A 19424-nucleotide genomic window follows, 5' to 3' on the forward strand; every position below is an offset into this window, starting at 1 on the left:
AATGAAGGCGAGAAGAACTTCTAACGAACAACTGCGTTAGTGACAGGAATGCACACGCTTCAAAATCCCATAACGCATGACTCGTAATTGCTGTTGGTGTAGCGACTGCACGCCAATAGGAAATATTTAATGATTACAGCTACGACTGGTGCTAGCTGGCTTAATTTCAGATAGAGCTTCTCCAAAGCGTCAGCTCGAAAAGCCTTTATGCTTCCTTTTTTTCTTCGAATTCCACCGCCCCTTTCACCCATGCTTGCCTGACCCGGAATCAAACCCTCATCGCCGCTTGGGCTTCACCATCCCCGAGCCCTTCCGTCTGTCTGCATCCACTGTAAGAGACCGGCGCGTAACGACTTCGCCGTCATGAAGACGCGCACGATTCATCAAGTTCTAATGACTCATGCGCTACATCGAAACGGGCGAAATTACCTTTTAACGGCGCAACGTATTGCCTACGGGCGGACAAACATACGCATTCAAAAACAAAAGCCACAAGTAAGCCGGCTTACGTCACGGAGTGTTTTGGCGTGCGCGAGCGCGAGGAGGGGTCACGACCTGCTGTCGTCTGTGTGTCACGCCTCGATAGCAATTAGTGGCCGGGCTTTGGCTTCGGCTCGGAGAGGGCGTGTGTGGCTTTTCTACGTCTGTTCGCCTCTCCAGGAAGAAGAGACGCGCGCGCATCGAGCACCCTTCGAGCAATATATATATCCGTGCCGAACATAGGCATGCACGTCACACACAGGCGAACTGGTAGGGTGAAGAGTTTGATAAAGGCGGCATGCAGGCCGGGGCGGCGCTGTAGGGCTCGAGGAAAAGCGACGGCAAAAGCAGACGACCGCATCGCCGCATCGGAGTACACGTGATGGCGGGATGAGAGCAGCGCGCGCCGCTCAATTACGAGGCACTGCTCTCCCAACTCCTGTGACTCCCACTTGACCCCGCGAGGGGCCGTACGACTCGCCGGCTAACAGGGACCTTACAGGTCAGTCCTGAGAGCTTTCTTCCCAGATGCTCGCACAAGCCTGGGCTTCGAGATGTGTTCTCACAGGCATCGGGCCGACGGAGATCGAGACTAATTTTGATGATGACGGTGGCGGCGCATCCGCCTCTGCAAAGGCAAAAATAGACTTCCTGGGTGAAACAACGGGACCCTTGGTGTTCACCGTTCATCTCTCTAGCGGTTTCTTCACCCACGGAGATCTATGCACGGCATAGATACGCTAGAAAATGACGCGGAATAATAGTGAGATTGCTGGGTGGGAAGAGATTGGCTACGGCTACAGCTCGTTCTTTCCTGGTGCTTACTGTTGTTTCCTCGTAGATGCATGCCTAACAACGTGTTCATATTTACCTCCCAAGTGAGACACTGACTGCGAGAAAATGGGTGCGCGGTAATAGAATACAGATTGACCGCTGGAAGGGGGAGGTGTGTAGCGCCGCGCATACAAATCTGCGAACAAGGGCGTTCCCGAAATTCGTCCCCATCTATATTCATCCGACGTGAGCCTGGAATAGAAATGTGGACCTCGCGATCGGTAAAACGACGCCCTCGGGGCAGTTATTCATCGCGATGACACCCTTTGTGTTCGGGATATTAATTACATATATCGTACCTACCTACCTTTCTACAGAAACAGAGGCTGTAGCCTCCGTAAGAAAGGAAGGACAGAAATCGAGTATAAGCTGGCCCTGCCTCGGCATGTTCCACGTGCTACGCTTAGATTACAAGGTCTTCAATCGGGCGTGCGTGCTGCGTATCTCGGAGGTACAGCACAGGATGGATGGCAATGGGCCAACTGTGGTTTGCTACAGTGCGTATTTGTTTGGTTTATTGCGAAGCTTTCCTTGGTTGCCAATCTCGCTTTCAATGGCCTAGCGAAAGGAGTAAAGCTGGGCTGGACATGCTATGCGGAGAAGTGAGAACCGCCGGAACACCAGGGTAACGCAGTGGCTGTTGACATAGGAAACTAGAGGTGGGAAAATAGTGATAACTCGATGGATGGATGAGATAAAGTAATTCAGTTGCCAAGAATGGATTCAGACGGAGCAGCTAAGAGCAGTTGGAAGTCTATTGGAGAGGCCTGCCGCCTTCGTCCTGCAACGGACAAAAACGGAATGATAACGCTTATGATGATGGCTATGGTGATGATGGTTACGACCATGACAATGGTGATTGTGCTAATATTAATGTTGCTGCTGATGATGACGACGATGCTGGTGATAGTTATGATGTTTGGTGGTAATGATTGCGACTACGACTATAGTGATGGTGATAATGATGATCGTAATGTTGCTGATGATGACGCGGATGACGACAACGGCAGCAGTGATGATAGTCTGGTGGTGGTGACGGTGACGACCTCTATGAAGATGTGACGATTATTGAGTTCTGTTCGTAATATTCCTTGCGGTCAGGTGCGATTAGTACACACCTCGTACCTGTCATCACAGCTGCCAACCCAATTCATCACGACTTTTTATTTACCAACGCAACCATTCGCGAATTCCCGTCTTGATATACGCCGCTCACAGACTTACCCTTTCAACCTCAGGCATCTGGTGTTATGCTATCTGGGCCGCTGAGACGCCAACTCGCACGGGACGCATGTACCAGCAATCGAGTTTACGTTGGCCGTAAAGCCCGCAACGGTTGCCGGGTTCCGTGCTAGTTAAACTTCCTGTCCTACTATGGTTAGTAACGGTTTCTTGTTCCCTACAACGACGTCAAGCGTAAGATAAACCACCGGGTCGGGCGTAGAGAGCGTCGCGTCTTCCACGTCCGGGTCACACGGAAGAGACGGCGACGCGCCGAGACAGGAAGAAGAAGCGTAGCCGGCGCAACGAAACACAACAGCCACGCCAAGCGTCGGCGACGGACTGGGACAGAAAGGGAGAGGGGGAAGTGTGACATAAGAGACGCGTGACGACCGCCACAGACTCGCCGTCCCCCTTTTCCTCCACTTCCTTTTTTTTTCTTCCAACTTCCTTCCGGTTGCGCTTTTCAAGGGCTTTCCAGAGAGGCGTGGTTCTCCACCCACTTGGTGGCGCGCTTTTCCTTTCGGCAAGACGGTATTGCGAGGAAGCATCATTCGGTGACTCGCTTGCCGCTTTGCACTCTTCTGTAGGCACTGGAATGTGGGTCGGGCGCTCGAAGGAAAGTGTCACCCGTTGGAGTAGACCGGAAGTAGTCGCGTATTTGCGTGAGAAAGCGTACAGATTATTTGCAAAAATATGGCAGTCGGACGAACAGTTTGTCGGAGTTTCGTGGGGGAAGCACGCGAAAGTGTATAGAAAATAACGCATGTCAGAATAAAAAAATTCCCCGCATTTCCCCGAGGGGAAGAATGTGAAAGTGCGAATGCACGAGTTGAATTTGCGCGGTTCGGTAATGTTCGCGAAAGAGAGATCACACACACACACACACAACTACAAAGAAAGAAAGATGCATTTATTCACAGACACCTATTTGTGTTGTCGTTGTACTTGATTGCTAGAGCGGATCTCAGCTTTGAAATTTCGTGTCAGTACTCCTTTAAGCGGGTGCATTAGCCCTTCTCACGCCCGATTCCTGGCCAATCCCCCACGTGGGTATGTGCCATGTCAGCGGCCAGGCAGCGCGCGCCCATCTCCCCCCGTTGCCAAGGAAGACGAGGAGATTCCTGGCCAATCCCCCACGTGGGTATGCTATGCGGACATCGCCGGTGGACGCAGGTTCAGGGTCGCTTAAGAAGTGCATTCGCACTTAAAATGCGCATGATCGCCACTTGATATAGAGACCTACACGAAGAATCATGTGGCACCAATTTTACTTGCACCTCTCCATCTAACGACGACGATGGTTTAACGCGAAGATTTCTCGTGATGGATTCTTTGGTTGACCAATCCCATACTGCGAGTATGTGCTAAACACCACATTTTTACAATATCCACACCAACTATCGGGTGCGCACTCCATAGGACCAGGGTTTGGGTTTGGGGTGAACGGCGCGAATAGGTACCTGCTTGTTGGCGTTCGCTTAGACCATGTCGAAATGGAGCAATCGCATAGACGCCAGCTTTATAACCCGAGGGGCATAGGTTCCTCGCGATGTTCGTTGCTGTTCGATGTTCGTTCCCAGAGACGATGTTCGCTGCACTGACAATTTCTAATAAAACGGGCTTCGTTCAGCAATCTAGTAGAACCATTTTATAAGCGTCGTAATGCGCATTCACAAGGTTCTTACCTTGGATACTAACATAGCGAGACGCCTAGTCGCTAAAGGTGCATGGTAATGATGTACCTGGTGGCTTGCGTCTCTCTGGAGCGTACTAGAAGCAACTTCAAAAACGATCACCTGAACACATAGTAGTCGTTTACCTTCCGCGCCAACAACGCAAGAAAAGTTTGCCAGGACGCTCAAGAACACCTCAGCAATTTAATCATGATAGGAATGCAACACCGTCCGACACACCGAATGCGTACAAGGAGGACAAATCGACGGCACCATCCCAATCTCTGGCACGTCTGCTCTCACCCACAAGTTTCATCTTGTAGGAGTTATCAAGAGGGAGCGGAGGACGTCTCGAACAGAACTCGACTAATGGACCGAGAGTACGAATTGTGTAAGAGTAGGGTCAACGGAGCCTCTGTCATAGGTATAATGTTAGCCCCGCCACTGCACTCTAGAAGCCGCATTGAAATAATGTATCTGTTTGCCATTCGGGCAGACGCTTAGGACATCAGCGACGCTTCGACCCTCTACCGAATCACTCAGCCTCAGCTGCAGCGCGCTGAAGCAACAGACGTCCGATCGCCGTCGCACGATCTCCCCGCAGCCATACACGAGAACAGGGGCCCTAATGACCGCCCCGCCAGCAGAACTTTGTCGTCCGAGTGTCCGTAATTGACTGCTCCCCATCTCGGTTTTTATCCGGAGGCGCCGTCGCCCGGTTATCTTAGACTACCCCTCGATTGCGGAGCGAGCGCTTTCTACAACGTAGCCTGCGCCCGGGGCTGTCTCCTGGAAGCACGACAACGACGCACTACACCGGCGTCGTGCGGGCCCACCATCGCCCCGGGGGCGTGTCAAGCGGCGAAGTCCGCTTCCAGTTTGTTGTCGTCGCTCAGCTTTTTTCGGCCGTCAGTGGGGACCGCAGATACGAAAGCCTACGTATCTCCTCCTCACTTTCGTAACTCGCCAAATTCAGCCACCTCGCGTCTATTTTGAAGGCAATTTCCTCCTTTCTCGGACGATTCTGTGCGAATGCTCCGCCCCGTCAAAGAGAGCTCGGCCTGAGGTCGACGTAGCTCGGAGGCCTTGTCTCTCTCGGCGAGGCGCTACTCGCAGTCGCCGCTGTTGCCGCGTTGAACAGCAGGCTGTTATCGCACACGGCGCCGCTACTATATTCAAGGACACCATTCTGGGTCAATCAGGGGGGAAAGCGAAGTGAAAAAGAAACCTGATCGGTAAAGGACCCCCCTTGTCAGTGGCCGCCGTTGGGGCACCCGAGGAGGGAGCTCAATTTTCTCGCCTCCCTACGGAGCGCGCCACGGCGTGGTCACGGCTTGGGCGGCTAATTGCCGCCCCGCGCGCGAACGCTACTACTGCACACCAGCCCCCGCTCTTTGTTTCAAGGCGAACGCGGCGCGTTCAAATAAAGCGGCTAAAAAGGCAAATGGACGGACGCTTGGGCGACACGGGAGGAAAACGGAAGGAAAAATGGAGGGGGGAGGGGAACCCCCCCTGGCGGTGACTTCGCATTGCGTAATTCCGGCGACATAGCTGCTGCCGTAACAGTGAACTGCTACTTGCCTGTTGGCTTGGCTCCGTCCGCGGCTTTCTCCGAAGCGAAAGTGGAATTTGCTGGAGAGAGTATGCGTATCTCTTGTCTCATTCCGGCGCTCTGAAGTTAAAATAAAAATTCTTTTCGGTGTCGAAATGAAGATCCAGATTTAGTGAAAGCCGCGATCTTGAGCCGTCATATTCAGCAATTAAGAAGAAAAAAGTGACGCCCGGGTGATTACAGAAAACTAATGTGTGTGCCGGTTCACTCGAAATGCCCTGCTTTGAAGAACAAAAATAGGAAGGGTCTGTAAGGAACAAGAGCCATGTTGTAGGAAAAGCGACGGCAAAAAAAAAAAAATATGGGTAAATATAAAAGAGACGAATAAAAAAGAAGACAAAATCGGGTTGGTCTTGGCAGCGTATCAAACATGAGTCGCGTCGGGTGGCAGCAAAACATCGGGGGATGCGTTGAGATTATTGCCGGGGTGTATAATTTGTGATGACGGGAACGAAGGAATGTGAACCACGGTAGGGCGCTGTTCAGTTGGTGCATGACCTGTCGCTACTATCACCGAAGAATTCCCAATAGCAAGACTCACTGCTTCCATCGAAGTTTTTTCTCGCTTTCTTGTCACGAGAGTTTGCCGAGCGGAGATAATACTGAAAAGGAGCAGAAGAGGATGGGTCCTTGTGGAACGCCACAACTAAGTGAAGCTCCGTCATTTTTTTAAAGCGAAAGTTTCTTAAGTACCGATGGCGTACTATAAAAAAAATATATGCATTTACCCTTAGACCGGTTTGTCGAGCGAAAAGCTCTGATAAGATCTCTCAACACACGACGCATGCGTGAGACAGGGCTTCCGTTGTATCAAAACGTTTACTTGAAAATCGCTAAAAAGGAACGGCTCTAGATAAGACTATACATGCATCGGTCATGAAGTAGGAGTTCAATGTGTACCTTTATCTCATAAACCACGTATCGGTATACATTTAGATCATTTGTAGATGCGTTCATTTAGTGAACAAAAAATGGCCGCATGGGTTCCTTCTTCGTCTGAGATTTGGGTCTTTGAAGCTTGGACGATCGATTGAACGCACTTTCCTCGGAATGGAGGAAGCTTTCGCGTTTCTCCAAACTTCCTTTAAGAAGGGATTTAAAGTTTTCTTGTTATGTCCTACACATGCCTGCAGGACCTTTTCTATTCGAGAGAGATAAACGTTTATCGTTTATAGGGTTATATCATCAGCATAAAACGCATGCCGAAGGTGTGGTATGGGCTCCAACAGTGAAGGGAGAGGAAACAGGGCTATTTGAACAGTAGGGGTGAAATTACCGACCCCTGGGGTGTCCCCTTGGCCGGAGTGTTGAAGGCGGGTGATGTATGTGGGCCGAAAAGTAAAAATATTCTAGCAGGAAAGAGTCGTGGAAGAGTGTTTAAAGACTTTCGCTTCACAACGCATGTGACCTGGGTTGGAACGCAGGCACAGACAAGCTCGTTTTCGTTTTCCAGTCTCTGTAAAACTGACCGCACACGCACAATAATTTGAACATGGGATGGGCGCGGGCAAAGGTATACTTTATGCTTTAAAAAATGACAGGCCATTTGGCTGCTCCCACAATACCTGTGAAGATACGGCTGTTTTGTGGCTATGTAGCATTGCGCTAGACGTGCCCACAAATAGCTGTTGTGGATCGATCGCCTGAATAGAGCAGGTCAAAATGAGCAACGAAACGACTAAAACGACTTCACAGAGTGTCATTTAGATACCCTTTTGATAAACCTTTTCATATGCACCTCTTTATATGTAACTCTTTTGGTACTCCTTTTGATATGTAACTATTTCGATATATTATTTTTCTTATATGTAACTCTTTCGATATTTAACTCTTCCGATACTCCTCTGAAACGTAACTCTTCCGATTTGTAACTCTTCTGATATCAACGAAACGACTAAAACGACTTCACAGAGTGTCATTTAGATATCCTTTTGATAAACCTTTTCATATGCACCTCTTTATATGTAACTCTTTTGATACTCCTTTTGATATGTAACTATTTCGATATATTACTCTTTTTATATGTAACTCTTTCGATATTTAACTCTTCCGATACTCCTCTGAAACGTAACCCTTTCGATATGTAACTCTTCTGATACTCCATGTGATATTAACAATTAAGTGGGAGTCCCAGTACAGCATCGGCTATGGGGCCCTCGTCTGTATGTATCTGCTTCTATGACCATCATTTGTAGGAATCAAAGAACTACAGCTTCCCTGTGAGCTAACTATTCGTAAGAAAGGAGTGAAATTGAGCAAGATCATAGAGTATACTCTATGATCTCGCCCAATACGCGTACGTTTACGTATTGGGCAGGATAACAAACGTATACGTTTAGCCTCCGAAACAGGTGTAATGCTTATCGGGAGCTGAGCCAACATACTGTGGAGAAAGGAAGTTCGATTGTTGAAATATCGTCCTGCAAACTTTTGTCCCAGGTAGTACGTGACGTGCTATGGGCATGCAACACTTAAAGGGGCGCTGCAACACTTTTGATAAACACTTTCACTCTTTCCTTCGAGTCTGGAAGCACTCCGAAAGCTCTAGCTATCGCCAGCACGGAGTGACACTGCGTGATTTGCTCGTTGCAGCAGATAGGCCTTCCGCTTCTGATTTGCTTTTGTGGCGTTCTTTTTATAGTGGCTATCGAATGCTTTCATAGCAGCATATGAAGAAGAGCCAGCCAATAGCTACTACATCGCTGTAACGACGTAAATCGAGTGCTCAAAGAACGCCAAGACCGGGAAAGAGAGAAAATTTTCTTGAGCAAGTTTCGAATTTATCCATTGGGCATGGAGCAGTCGTTTCTGGCTGAGGTACTTTCTGGCTTCTGTTCTAAGTGCTTGATGTGTTGTTGACTACGTTCTGAAAGCATTTATGATTTAGAAAGAAAGTTTTAAAAAGGTGTTGCAGGATCCTTTTAAACTTTGATGCGATCGGGGGAGGGGTGGAGGAAGGTAGCATAAAGGTGGAAGTTCGCTGACATTGAATTAGTGCGAATAGTTGCGTTATTTTTGCAGAATCATTCTCGTGATTCGGGCTCTCTCCTCAGTTCACTAGTTCCTTGTTTTGCGCCCAACACTATCTCGCGGAAGAGATTCGTTATCCCGTTAGCTTGTAAGGACCACGAGTAGCGGGGCAAAGCTTTTAGCAAACAAAACGGGACACACATGGGGCGCGACAGGAAGAACGGCGTTGACCCCGCTCTGCCATACGCAGTGACCTCTCTGTACAAGCACCGTGTGAACTGTCCCGCGAGTGCATATATCAATCGGTGTTGAGACTCGCTCTTGTCAGGAGAGTCTTCCCGCGCGAGAATTATCGTTTTGCAATCTCTGGACTCATTATCCGCCATTGTATATGCACACCCGTGAGAATACACCGCCGCTCCGAGATACAATGCCCGGCCGTCGACCCTTCCCGCTTGCACTAGGGTGGGAATAGCCGCTTTGTATCGTGCTGGACGGAAAACAGCGTCAAAGTCATAAGGCCGCCGAACGGCGTTGTCATCACGCGATCGACTACAGGCTTTCAGTTGTTCTAATCAAGCGGTATCAACGCAAGCACTGTTAAAGTTCAGCTCAAACTGCGGAGTAATAACAACAAAAATTGATGCTACGCATTTAAGAGGCTTTCTGATGTTGGAGGTGTTGGGCGAACTAGGGTTGGCTTTCACTTATCAACTGCTTCCTGAAGCACAATCAGTGCAACGGCGAGTTTTGTGATATACCAGAGAAAGAAAAAAACAACAACAACACACTGAGGGCGACGTACGCCGTATCCTCTGTCTGCCAGAAAACGGCTCCGAGAAGTACTTAGTGCAAGAAGCGCGAAAATACTGGACGACCACCGCCTCACGGAAGCGGCGGTTTTTTTCAGCCCAGTGTAAGTGGCGGCGGGTTTAAGTCCTACAGCTTCAACTCATGAGTTACGGAAAGCTCACACGGTGAAATTGTCTTTGTTTCGACGTCGTAGTCGATGTTCAGTGAAAGAAATAGCGCTGTGTCACCGGGAAACCGGTCCAACAATTATTCGTATGAGTGATCCCTTTCGCATCGCCACGCCGCTAAGCGCCTTGACAGCGGTGCATAACGACCGGGCTACTCCGAGTCTTCGTGTCAAGTCTTACGGCTCCCGGGCACGTGCGATGACGTTAGATGGGGTTGCTGCGTGTCAAGAAAGCTTAAAATAAGGAAGCAACGTCAGGGTGTAAGCAAAAGCTCTGGGGAAACGCATAGCGCAAACTGGTTTAAAAAAATTACCGTCCGTTTCCAAAGAAATTTGAGAGAAGCGCGAAAGCTACGAGTCCGTAGAAACCTTGGCTGAAAATGCGTCCAATCGATCTTCCCACCTTAGAAGAGTCCCCAAACCGCAAACGAAGAAGAACCCACGCGACAATTTTTCGCGCCCCAAGTAAACGCACCTACGTACGATCTAAATATATACCGATACGTGGGTTATGAGATAAATGTATGCTATTGTACTCCTTATTCATGATTGATGCGTGTATTCTCTTATCTAGAAGCGTTCCTTTTTCGCGATTTTCGAGTAACCGTATTGACACAATGGAAGCCTGGTACCAAGCACGCGCCGTGTGTCAAGAGATCTTATCAGAGCTTTTCGGTCGACCAACCGGTCTATGGGGAAACGGATTCGTCTTCTGGCAGAAAGCCATCGGTCCCTCTAATAAAGCTTTCGCTTTTGAAAAGCTTGGTTTCTGTGGCTGAAACAAGCATTGCTAATGTTGTGTGGTAGCTCGTGCGTATCTCTACTTCTGTACCTTTTGTAGATTCACGCCTTTTGCCTCGGTGGCATCAGTGTGGCTCATGTATCACTCCAGAAAGCAATTACTACATATCAAAACTCCCAGAGCACGCGACGCTGGTGTTGAGATTAACTCGCACGCTGCAAAGCGATCGCCTCCCCGCGTGGTCCCGTGACAAGAGTAAGCGGCCTCGTCGCTAATGTGCCGGCAGATTCGGCTTCCTTTCATTCCAAGTAGTAAACTCTCCATATAACGAGGCCGCTTTATTCAGAATCTCACTTTACTGGAACCGCTTCATGGTCCCCCACTAGAGAGTACAGACAGCAAGTCATCTCCGCTTTTAACGAATTATTGCTTATAACGAAGCAAGTTTTTTGTTTCCCAGACTGTGTTACAGGTAAAGCTCGTTATAAAGAGCACGGATATAGCGAATTAAATATGAACTTCCGCTGGTCACGCTTCATTTCAGTGACACTCATTCTCTTATAACGAAACCGGAACCGTGAGAGCCGCGCGCGATATCGGCTGTAACGAAGAAATATTTGGTTCGCGCGAGGCTCAAAACTTGAAAGCTAGCATAAAAAAGCAAAATAAAAAAGAAAGAGAATGCACCCTGTGGAAAACTTTATCCTGCTCAGCGGCTGTGAAAAACCACCCCACTAAGATCAAATCTTTCTTCAAATAAGTATGAACGCAGGCCTGTTTCGTCAAACGAACTTTGTTCTGTTGTGGAATTTCACGCTCTCACGTTGCGGTCCATTTAGTTTCAAATGCCGCAGGGAGACAAGCAGGTATAACCTCATTTGTAGTAGGTTCAAAGCCTAGAATAATGCGTTTTTGTATGTAGGATTTTTGCGCTAGCCAGAGTGCCAATTTGTTAGAGCTGATTTTTACCTCTACTGTTACGAAGAATATTGAATATAACAAACTAATTTACTGCCAGTATACTACTTCGCTATAACGAGGTTCGACAGTACATAACAAATGTTTAGAGGATATAAACGTACGAAGAGCTAGCATGCCCGCCGCTACTACGTTCAGTACAGTCGCTGGTGTTGTCTAAAAAAGGTGACTGCACAACCTTTGCTGCGAGCCGTAATTCGATGGTCCCGGAACTTTCTACAAGGGCGATTTCGGCGTCCTGCAAAGTTGCTTCAAGGACATGAAAGCTGGCAAGTCGTTGTTATACGCGCGTGTCGATCGGCAACCGGAGTGGCCTGTCAGCGGCGATTTCCACGCGCTTCTTCCCGGGTCCACTCGGCAAGGCTAAGCAAACACTGGATCCGCGACCATTTCCGTAATCCTTGACGGTGACGTAGTTTTCGACTCCTTAGTGCCTGCAGCTGATCGCGAAGTGTTTCGGTTTTTTTTTCTTCGGGTTAATGACGTAATCATTCTCGGTGGTAGTTAAATAACCGCAAGCAACATCAATTAGCCCGGGGGGATGTGTTTATTAAACACAAGGCACATGAATCAGCTGTATCAGCAATGGATTAAGCATGTACCAAGCACCTGTGGTTTGTAGTTCTTTACTTCGTACTGTCTTTTGCGCTGTTTTTCTTCGTAATACAATGTACCAGCTGAACCTTCAGCAAACCCTTCTGTAAATATTTACCACCGTCTATTTATTGTGGAGTGGTGAAGAAACGTCTTTCAAAAATAACCTGCAAAGCTATTCCATTCTCGTTCTACAAGAACATCGAAAATAGCATCTTTGGTGTCGTTTTGTTACTGCAGCTAACATACCTAAGGTATTTAAAATTTTCTAATTTAATATTCTCTTGTAAGCAGCCCTGCTCCCCTTGGCATTCTGACGGGCTGTTTTTTATCTGCATATCTCAAGTGGCCAGTATTATGCACTTGAGATTTAAACCATAAAGGGTGTGTTTTTTGCTCGGTGGACCCTTGTCGATTATGCTCAGTAAGACCCCTCCCGCGCTTTATCCCTCTCCTCCCCCCCTTCCCATTCTTAATAACATGTGTTTGCTAACATTTGCTGAGTTTGCTTTCAGTATTTCCCGTCGTTGTATAATGAATTGGTTCTCCTTCTTGTACATCTTCGCAGGGAGGTAGTCAACCACAGCAATCCAGTGAGCCTTCGCTGTCTAACAGCGAATTACCGAGCAGCGCCTTGAAGTCTCATGTCTGCCTCCGTGGCACAAGGTATGGTACTGCGCCCCTACCTTTTCACTTGGCTTTTTTCTCTATCACGCCATCTCTGCATACGTGTCTTCTTGTTTTACCGCCCACACAGAACAGGCACACTGTTTGGTACATCTTTGCAACTATAGCACTTTCAATAGGTTGTCATAAGAACTAATGTATGTGCGTGTGCTCTCGTAACGCCTAAAGCCTCCGTGTAAACTTGACTGTACACAGTCAAGACCTTGAAAATAAGTCCGTAAGAAGCACGAAACGTCAGCTAAACTACCGATTCGTTAGATAAGGTCCACGTGCTTTCCAACGGGCGTCACCAGCTGGGTAAAGTCATCAGGGTCACTAAATTCTCAGAAGCGAATGCGACGTGGAACAAGTGAGCTTTATTTTGGCTCACAAGCGTTTTAGAGGCGCACCTGGAAAGGTGCTGCGAGCGACACCCTAGTACCTTCCTTGCTACGGCTGTTTAGAGACGGAACGCAGAAATAAGAGAAAGCAAGATCATCAGCATTTTCGTGCTACTTTAAGCGTGGACGAACTTAAAGCTTGCCATCGAGGAGTTCATGCTATTCGCCTGTGTCAGTCACAAGTCAACTCGCCCATGACAGTTTAAATCTCTATTAGGCGGCTAGTACTCATATCAAACAAAAACGGCGTAAGAGACACAAGGAGACACGTTTGTGCAGTTGTCATTCACGTCAGCGGTGGAAAACGAGGGGATTATCTGTTTACCCTGGGATTAAACGTAACCTCTTAAGTGGTTGAACGGATAAGCAGCCGTAAGAAATCGTAACTAAAAGGCAATGCGCGTGCCCGTTCTCCACGGGCTAATTACATGTTTGTGGCTTTGACGGCATTCGAATACGCCTGACAGAAATGAAGCCTACGCGAGGGCGCTGCTGGAGCATCGTCATTGCCTCTGAATGGGTCAGCTAAAGGGCCTGAGTATTAGCTCACCTGGGGTCACGAGTTAACTGAAGCCTCAGCATCTTCGAACTGTATAGGTCATCTACCGAGACAGCTGCAAAAAAAATCATCGGGTTAACAATTGCGTAATTTCAAATAAAAAAATCCATATGAGAGAAAGAGAACCTTGCACTTCTGTGCTTAGCAAACCAAAAAGAAGCACTCGCTCAGCAATGCAGGTAGCCAACGGTGCAGTGTAACATTTTAATCCGTTCCTGAACCAAACAGAAAGGCAAACAAGGAAACTAAGCGATGACGAAAGCGATGCGAGGCCGCAGAGTTCTTACGTCCTCAAGACAGTGAACCCATTATCGCGCGTAGCGGCGGGTTCCCGAAGCACGCGCAGACGGATGTTGGCGCATCTATCCTACGCAACGGTCCCGGGGTCAAAGGTCGCGCAATCTGACCTCGCGTGGGCAGCCACCATAGCGTAGCCACTGGGAGTGCGTAGCCCGAGGCGGCTACCCCCAGGCGCGTTCCATGCCCAGAGGGCGTCCTGACCACGTGCGTCAGAGGAGATCGTCTGCACGTGTATACGCAGGCTCGCCGAGGGTCCGGCGACCCACGGAGTCTTGTTCCTCTTCCCGCCGCGGTACGGCGACGAGTCTGGCGCGAGGAACGCGTTCTCCGAGCAGGCCTTGACCGTCGGTCGGCGCCCTTGACTCGCTGGGGGCGCGCCGGCGTCGCTGCTGCTGCTGCTGCCTCCGCCGCCGTTGAAGCCACTGACGAATCCCGCGGACACGCCAGTTCCTCGACCGCCTCCGACATGCCGTCCTTTCCTCGGTGAGTGATGACTTTCTGCGCAAACTTGACAAGCTAATACGCATCGTTCGTTTCCTTTTATGGAAATAAGCTCCAAAAGCCAGGGGACTTCTGTGTAAACTTTTAAAAAGTCGTTTTTTTTTGTTGAACCCTTTGTTTGTTCTCCCTATTAACTTTACATTTCAGCTTTAATTTGTTCAACAAATCCAGTGTTTCAAAATTTCGCCACGGGCTTGACGCACTGCAACTGATCGTTCATTTCACGTGGCGAAAATATGCTACAAAGGTTAGGTAACTTACGAAACTTACCTTGTTAACTTACGAAAACTGCTTTTACTCAAAACTTTGCTCGTTCTTACTATTAAATTTACTTTGCAGCTTTACTTTGTTATGCAGAGCCAATGTTTAAAACTTTCTCCACTGGCTTGACGCACTGCAAGTGGTCGTTCATTTCATGTTACGAAAATATGCCCCCAAGGCCAGGGAACATCAGTGTTAATTTACGAAAATTCTGCTTTTACTCAAAACGTTCTTGTTCTTACTATTAACTTTACTTTGTAGCTTTACTTTGTTGAGCACAGCCGCGGTTTAGGAGTTTCTCTGCAGGCTTGGCACGCTACACGTCACCGTTCATTTCATTTCATGAAAATACGCTCCAAAGACCAGGAGACATCAGTGTTAATTTTCAGAAACTCTGTTTTTACTCAAAACTCTTACTACTAACTTTACTCTGTAGCCTTACCTGGTTGAGTAAAGTCAGAGTATTTAGAGTTAACACTTCATTTCATTTCAAAAAGAAACTAATTGGTGATCGTCTGCCATTTTTTTTTTAGTTTTTCCCATTCTAGGAAGTGGTGCGCACTTTGTCAAATCATGCAGGCCAGTCTGGGTGTAACCGTTAAGCATTTCCTTGCGTCTAAGTCAGTGCTGCGATTGAACAAATTACATTGCAAGGAACAAGGCCGAGGTAGAGCACGGTCATCTGCATTTCTCCGTCTTGTCTCGTTCTTCACGTGTAATTACTTCAATAAGGCTTTCCTTCTACACACCTCGATATAGTTTATTTTAACGTTCGCTTATGTGACCAGTCATTTGCAGTAACCTTTTGCAGCTCCATAGTCACTTTCGCCTGCTTCACCGTCAAGTGTTGACTGAGCCGGACCTTCCTTTAATCGGACCTGCGAAATACGATGTTTAACATTAAAAAAAAAACACGTCAGACATTTTGTCTTTTATTTTCATATGCACGCCTGGAGCTTGCTTGATGGTAATTAACTGAAGAAACTGTTACTGTCGAAGGGGCTTGACCGCTGCTGAAGAAACATCCGGCTCTTCCTAGTGTGTGTACAGTTAGCGCATAGTTTCGGTATTCCTAGGTCATGGCGGGGTTATGACTTTAGGTTTTTTTTCCCGCTTTATTTCCTCTTGTTACTATCAAAGGAAAGGTCTATGTTCGCTTGATCCGGTTCTTATTTTTGGGAGTTGTATGGCGCGTCTATTTTTGGACGAGGGAGAAATAGGGCATTGTTTTTATAGGCGTCTTCGCTGCATAGCACGCCGCCGCTGACAGCTCTGCGGTGAAGCCGAACGCAGGTTTCATAAGGTACGGAAAGAACAGTGGGGAATCCAAAACAGCCAAGGTAACCAAAAAAGAGGCAAGGCAGATTGAAACGAATAAATGGAGGGAAAAAATGGAAGCCAAAACGTCGTTAGAGATGTACAGGGCTGAGAAGATGAACATCAGAAAGGAAAATTTCTACGATAATTCCCAGGGCAGTGCTTTGCTTTTTGAGGCTAGAGCAGGTTGCCTGCGAACTAAGAGTTTTGTGGGGAAGTATTCACAAAATGATGGGGTATGCGTGGTCTGGGGAAAAGAAACAGAAACTATGCGGCACATCGTGCTAGAATGTGAGGGTATCCATCCAAATCTACATGAAGGGAATATTGGGCTGTCAGAAGCCCTAGGATTTAAAGGTATCACAGAGGAAGTTAACTTCAAGGCTGTCGAGGGGACGAAAAGAAGATTAGAATGCTGGTGGACGAAAAGCAGAGAGGGTAATATTGCCTAGGACAGTTACCACTCGTAACAGAAAAAAAAAAGTATTTTGTGCCTAATAAGCTTTTTGTGCCTGCCCTAAGCAGCGCTAGTATTGAACCAAAAGTGTAAAACATAGGTATATTAGTCTTTTTGGTAAGATGACATGTCATCACCCCGATACAAAGGGGAAACCAATAGAAATCATCATCATCATCATATGTCGTGTTTGGAGTTGTGTTCTACTTCTTCGCTATTAAAGACCATAGTCTTTCTTGGGCTACTTGCACGGGAAAATTTTGGTCTGTCTGTCTGTATGTATGTCTGTCTGTCTGTCTGTCTGTCACTCGATTCAGCCAGCCGGGCGAAGTGAAACAGATGCTGCGTAATAGACTTATATACTTGCAGCCAAATCTAAACGTCCAAGTCCGGTGTTAATGTTCATACTTGTCAACATTGTTGAACAAGAACAGGACATTACCCAAATATAAGGCAGAAAATCAATACATGAGTCATATTTGCAGTGTTCCTTTATTCAAAATTTACGGATGCTTGCTTTTTGCGATAGCAAATAGAATACTACATCAACTGAAGAAAACCGTCGCCTGCTGTTGCCCACCCCACCTGGCGGAATTCTAAAAAATGAAACGGCAACAGCAAGGGAAGGTTCCACTGGATAGGTTTCGCATTCCGCTGGGAATGCCTGTGGAGTAGGGCAAAGTGGTTCTATAAACGTTGTAGTAGGGTGCCTCGATTCACGCCTGTCTCCGCCGTTCGGCAGCGCTGGCATCGAGGCACACGACTTGGAGCAGTGGAACGTGGCAAATTTAAATTGACTTAAGGAAAAATCTCGCGTGTTATGTTGGGAGGAGCGAGACGGGAGAGGAACAGCATGAGAGGTGAGCGGGAAAGAGAAGGGAGGCATTTGCTTGTCCGGGGCGCCAGTCGACTGTCGTCTTTCGTCGACATTTGCAACGGAAGGAGCAGATACGCGTTTTTTTTTTTATCGAGCAGCGGACATACCTCCAATTAAAGGCTGAAAATATCCACACAGGAACAGTGTCAGTTTCTAATTTTTTTCCTTCTAAATAAACAATTTAAGGGCCGAAACATTCATATATGGCGGCCGATTTCCGGCGAAGGTGGGTCGGTTCAGGCATTAACGAAACAAAAATGTGCGAGGACTCCTAAACACTTCGTGTCGGTTGCGAATGCGAAAGAAAGCATCGATGAACGCCAGAGACGCCTTGCTTCCGTCTCTCTTTGTGGAAGGGCGCTGCAATGTTTCCGCTTAAAGGGATCTTGCAACACTTTTATTATCTTTTTTTTTTCTAAATCCTAAATGCTTGCAGAACGTAGTCAATCAACACAACGAGTATTTAGATTAGGGGGTCGCAAAGTACCTAAGCCAAAAATTACCGCTCTGTGTCCGTCAGAAAACAGAAAAACTTGCTCAAAAGATTTTTCTCTCTTTCCCGGTCTTGGTGTTCTTCGATCACTGGAATTACGTCATTACAGCAGTGTAGCAGCTATTGGCCAGCCTTCCTTCAGTTGCAGCTATGAAAGCATTCGATTGCCACATTCAAAAAGAAAGCCACAGAAGCAAAGCAGAAACGAGCAAATCACGCAGCGCCGCTCCGTGCTGGTGATAACCACAGCTTTCGCAGTGCTTCCAGATGCGAGAGAAAAAAAAGAATGAACGCGCTTATCGGAGGTGTTGCGGAGTTCATTTAACTAAAGATCAATTGGTTGATATTTAAGAATGTGCGAGCATCTGGTTCCTGTCCCTCGCGAACTTGAGGCTGCGCCCCATGCGCACGCGTTGCTCCGACTCCAAAAACGTCCGCAACGCGGCGTTTATGGCACGTACCTCGCACACCGTGCCAACCGTGCATGGCGCTCTAATCGTATCAGTGGTCGCGGCTTCTCGCTTTAGCCGCGGCATAAACTACCTGTCGCTGCTCTTTTGTTGACCACCAGTGGTGGAGTTTCGTCGCCTCCGTTCATATTCTTTCCTATTCTTTCCTCTTTTGCTGCCCACACCGCAGCTGTACATTTACTTGATTACACAACGCGTACAAGTGGTACCGGAAGTCGCAAGACACGTCGAGGCAGAGACACCGCGCTTAGACTTGTCGTTCCCATGGCAACATTTCCAGCGTTACAAAGGCAGCTCCATCCACTCTGTCGTTCTGTGAACTTCTATCGCTCGCTATGTTGATAGAGCGACGCGAAAATTTTGCCCTGCTATACATTGCCCGCTCAAGAGCAGGGGGGGAATGGCACGCAATTATCCCTCGTTAAGAACGGTACATCGTGAACGGTACATCGATACACCTAACCTAGGGTCAGTGACATGCCATCCAGCGGAGAGTGAGGAGGATTCAGACATAGGCTGTGTCCCTCACTTTTCACCTTAGTGGTGAGAAAACTGAGAAAGAATGCGCGTAAAGTTGCGTAGGTGGGCGTAAAATACCCATTACGTGCCCATCAAACAGCCATATCTTGTCATCATGCTTTAACTCCTAACAAATTTCTTGGAAAAAGCAATTTAGGTTGATCTATGTCCCTTCTTCATCGTTCTTATAGTTTAAAGATTACTAGGGCACGTAAGCGTCAAATTCGATAGCATTAGTCTCTAACGCTCGAACGGATACGCCAGCACTGCAGTACTGCGGGTGACAACCATAGCGCCGTGGATCTCTCGTGACTGCGGCGCCGCTGGATGAGACATCGACGCTTTTGTAAAACTCGGTGCGGAGCGCGCTGAAGTCACGTGACCTCTCATAATCCTCGCCATCTTTTTCTTTTTGAGTTTTTTCTTCTTTCTGTTGATATGACTAACAGCCTTGGTCACTCTCCCTTGTTAGGCCTATATATAGGTTTTCTGTAGGCCTAACCTCAAACTCATCGTA

The 19424-nt window shown here is 47.7% G+C and overlaps 1 protein-coding gene across 1 annotated transcript in view; it reads left to right on the forward strand.

Annotated features, from left to right (window-relative positions):
- The first annotated feature begins 723 nt into the window (after positions 1-723).
- Positions 724-19424, forward strand: part of LOC144159216 (peroxidase-like) — a 44084-nt gene continuing 25383 nt past the window's right edge. The window contains exons 1-3 of the mRNA XM_077690573.1: positions 724-982; positions 12655-12752; positions 14254-14495. Of these exons, the coding sequence (XP_077546699.1) occupies positions 14479-14495 (17 nt within the window). The 5' untranslated portion in view covers positions 724-982; positions 12655-12752; positions 14254-14478. The remainder of the gene's footprint in view (positions 983-12654; positions 12753-14253; positions 14496-19424) is intronic.

This window comes from Haemaphysalis longicornis, unplaced genomic scaffold (assembly GCF_048455015.1).
Source record: "Haemaphysalis longicornis isolate Haplotype H1 unplaced genomic scaffold, Haemaphysalis longicornis Haplotype H1 scaffold_10, whole genome shotgun sequence".
Taxonomy (NCBI): Eukaryota; Metazoa; Arthropoda; class Arachnida; order Ixodida; family Ixodidae; genus Haemaphysalis; species Haemaphysalis longicornis.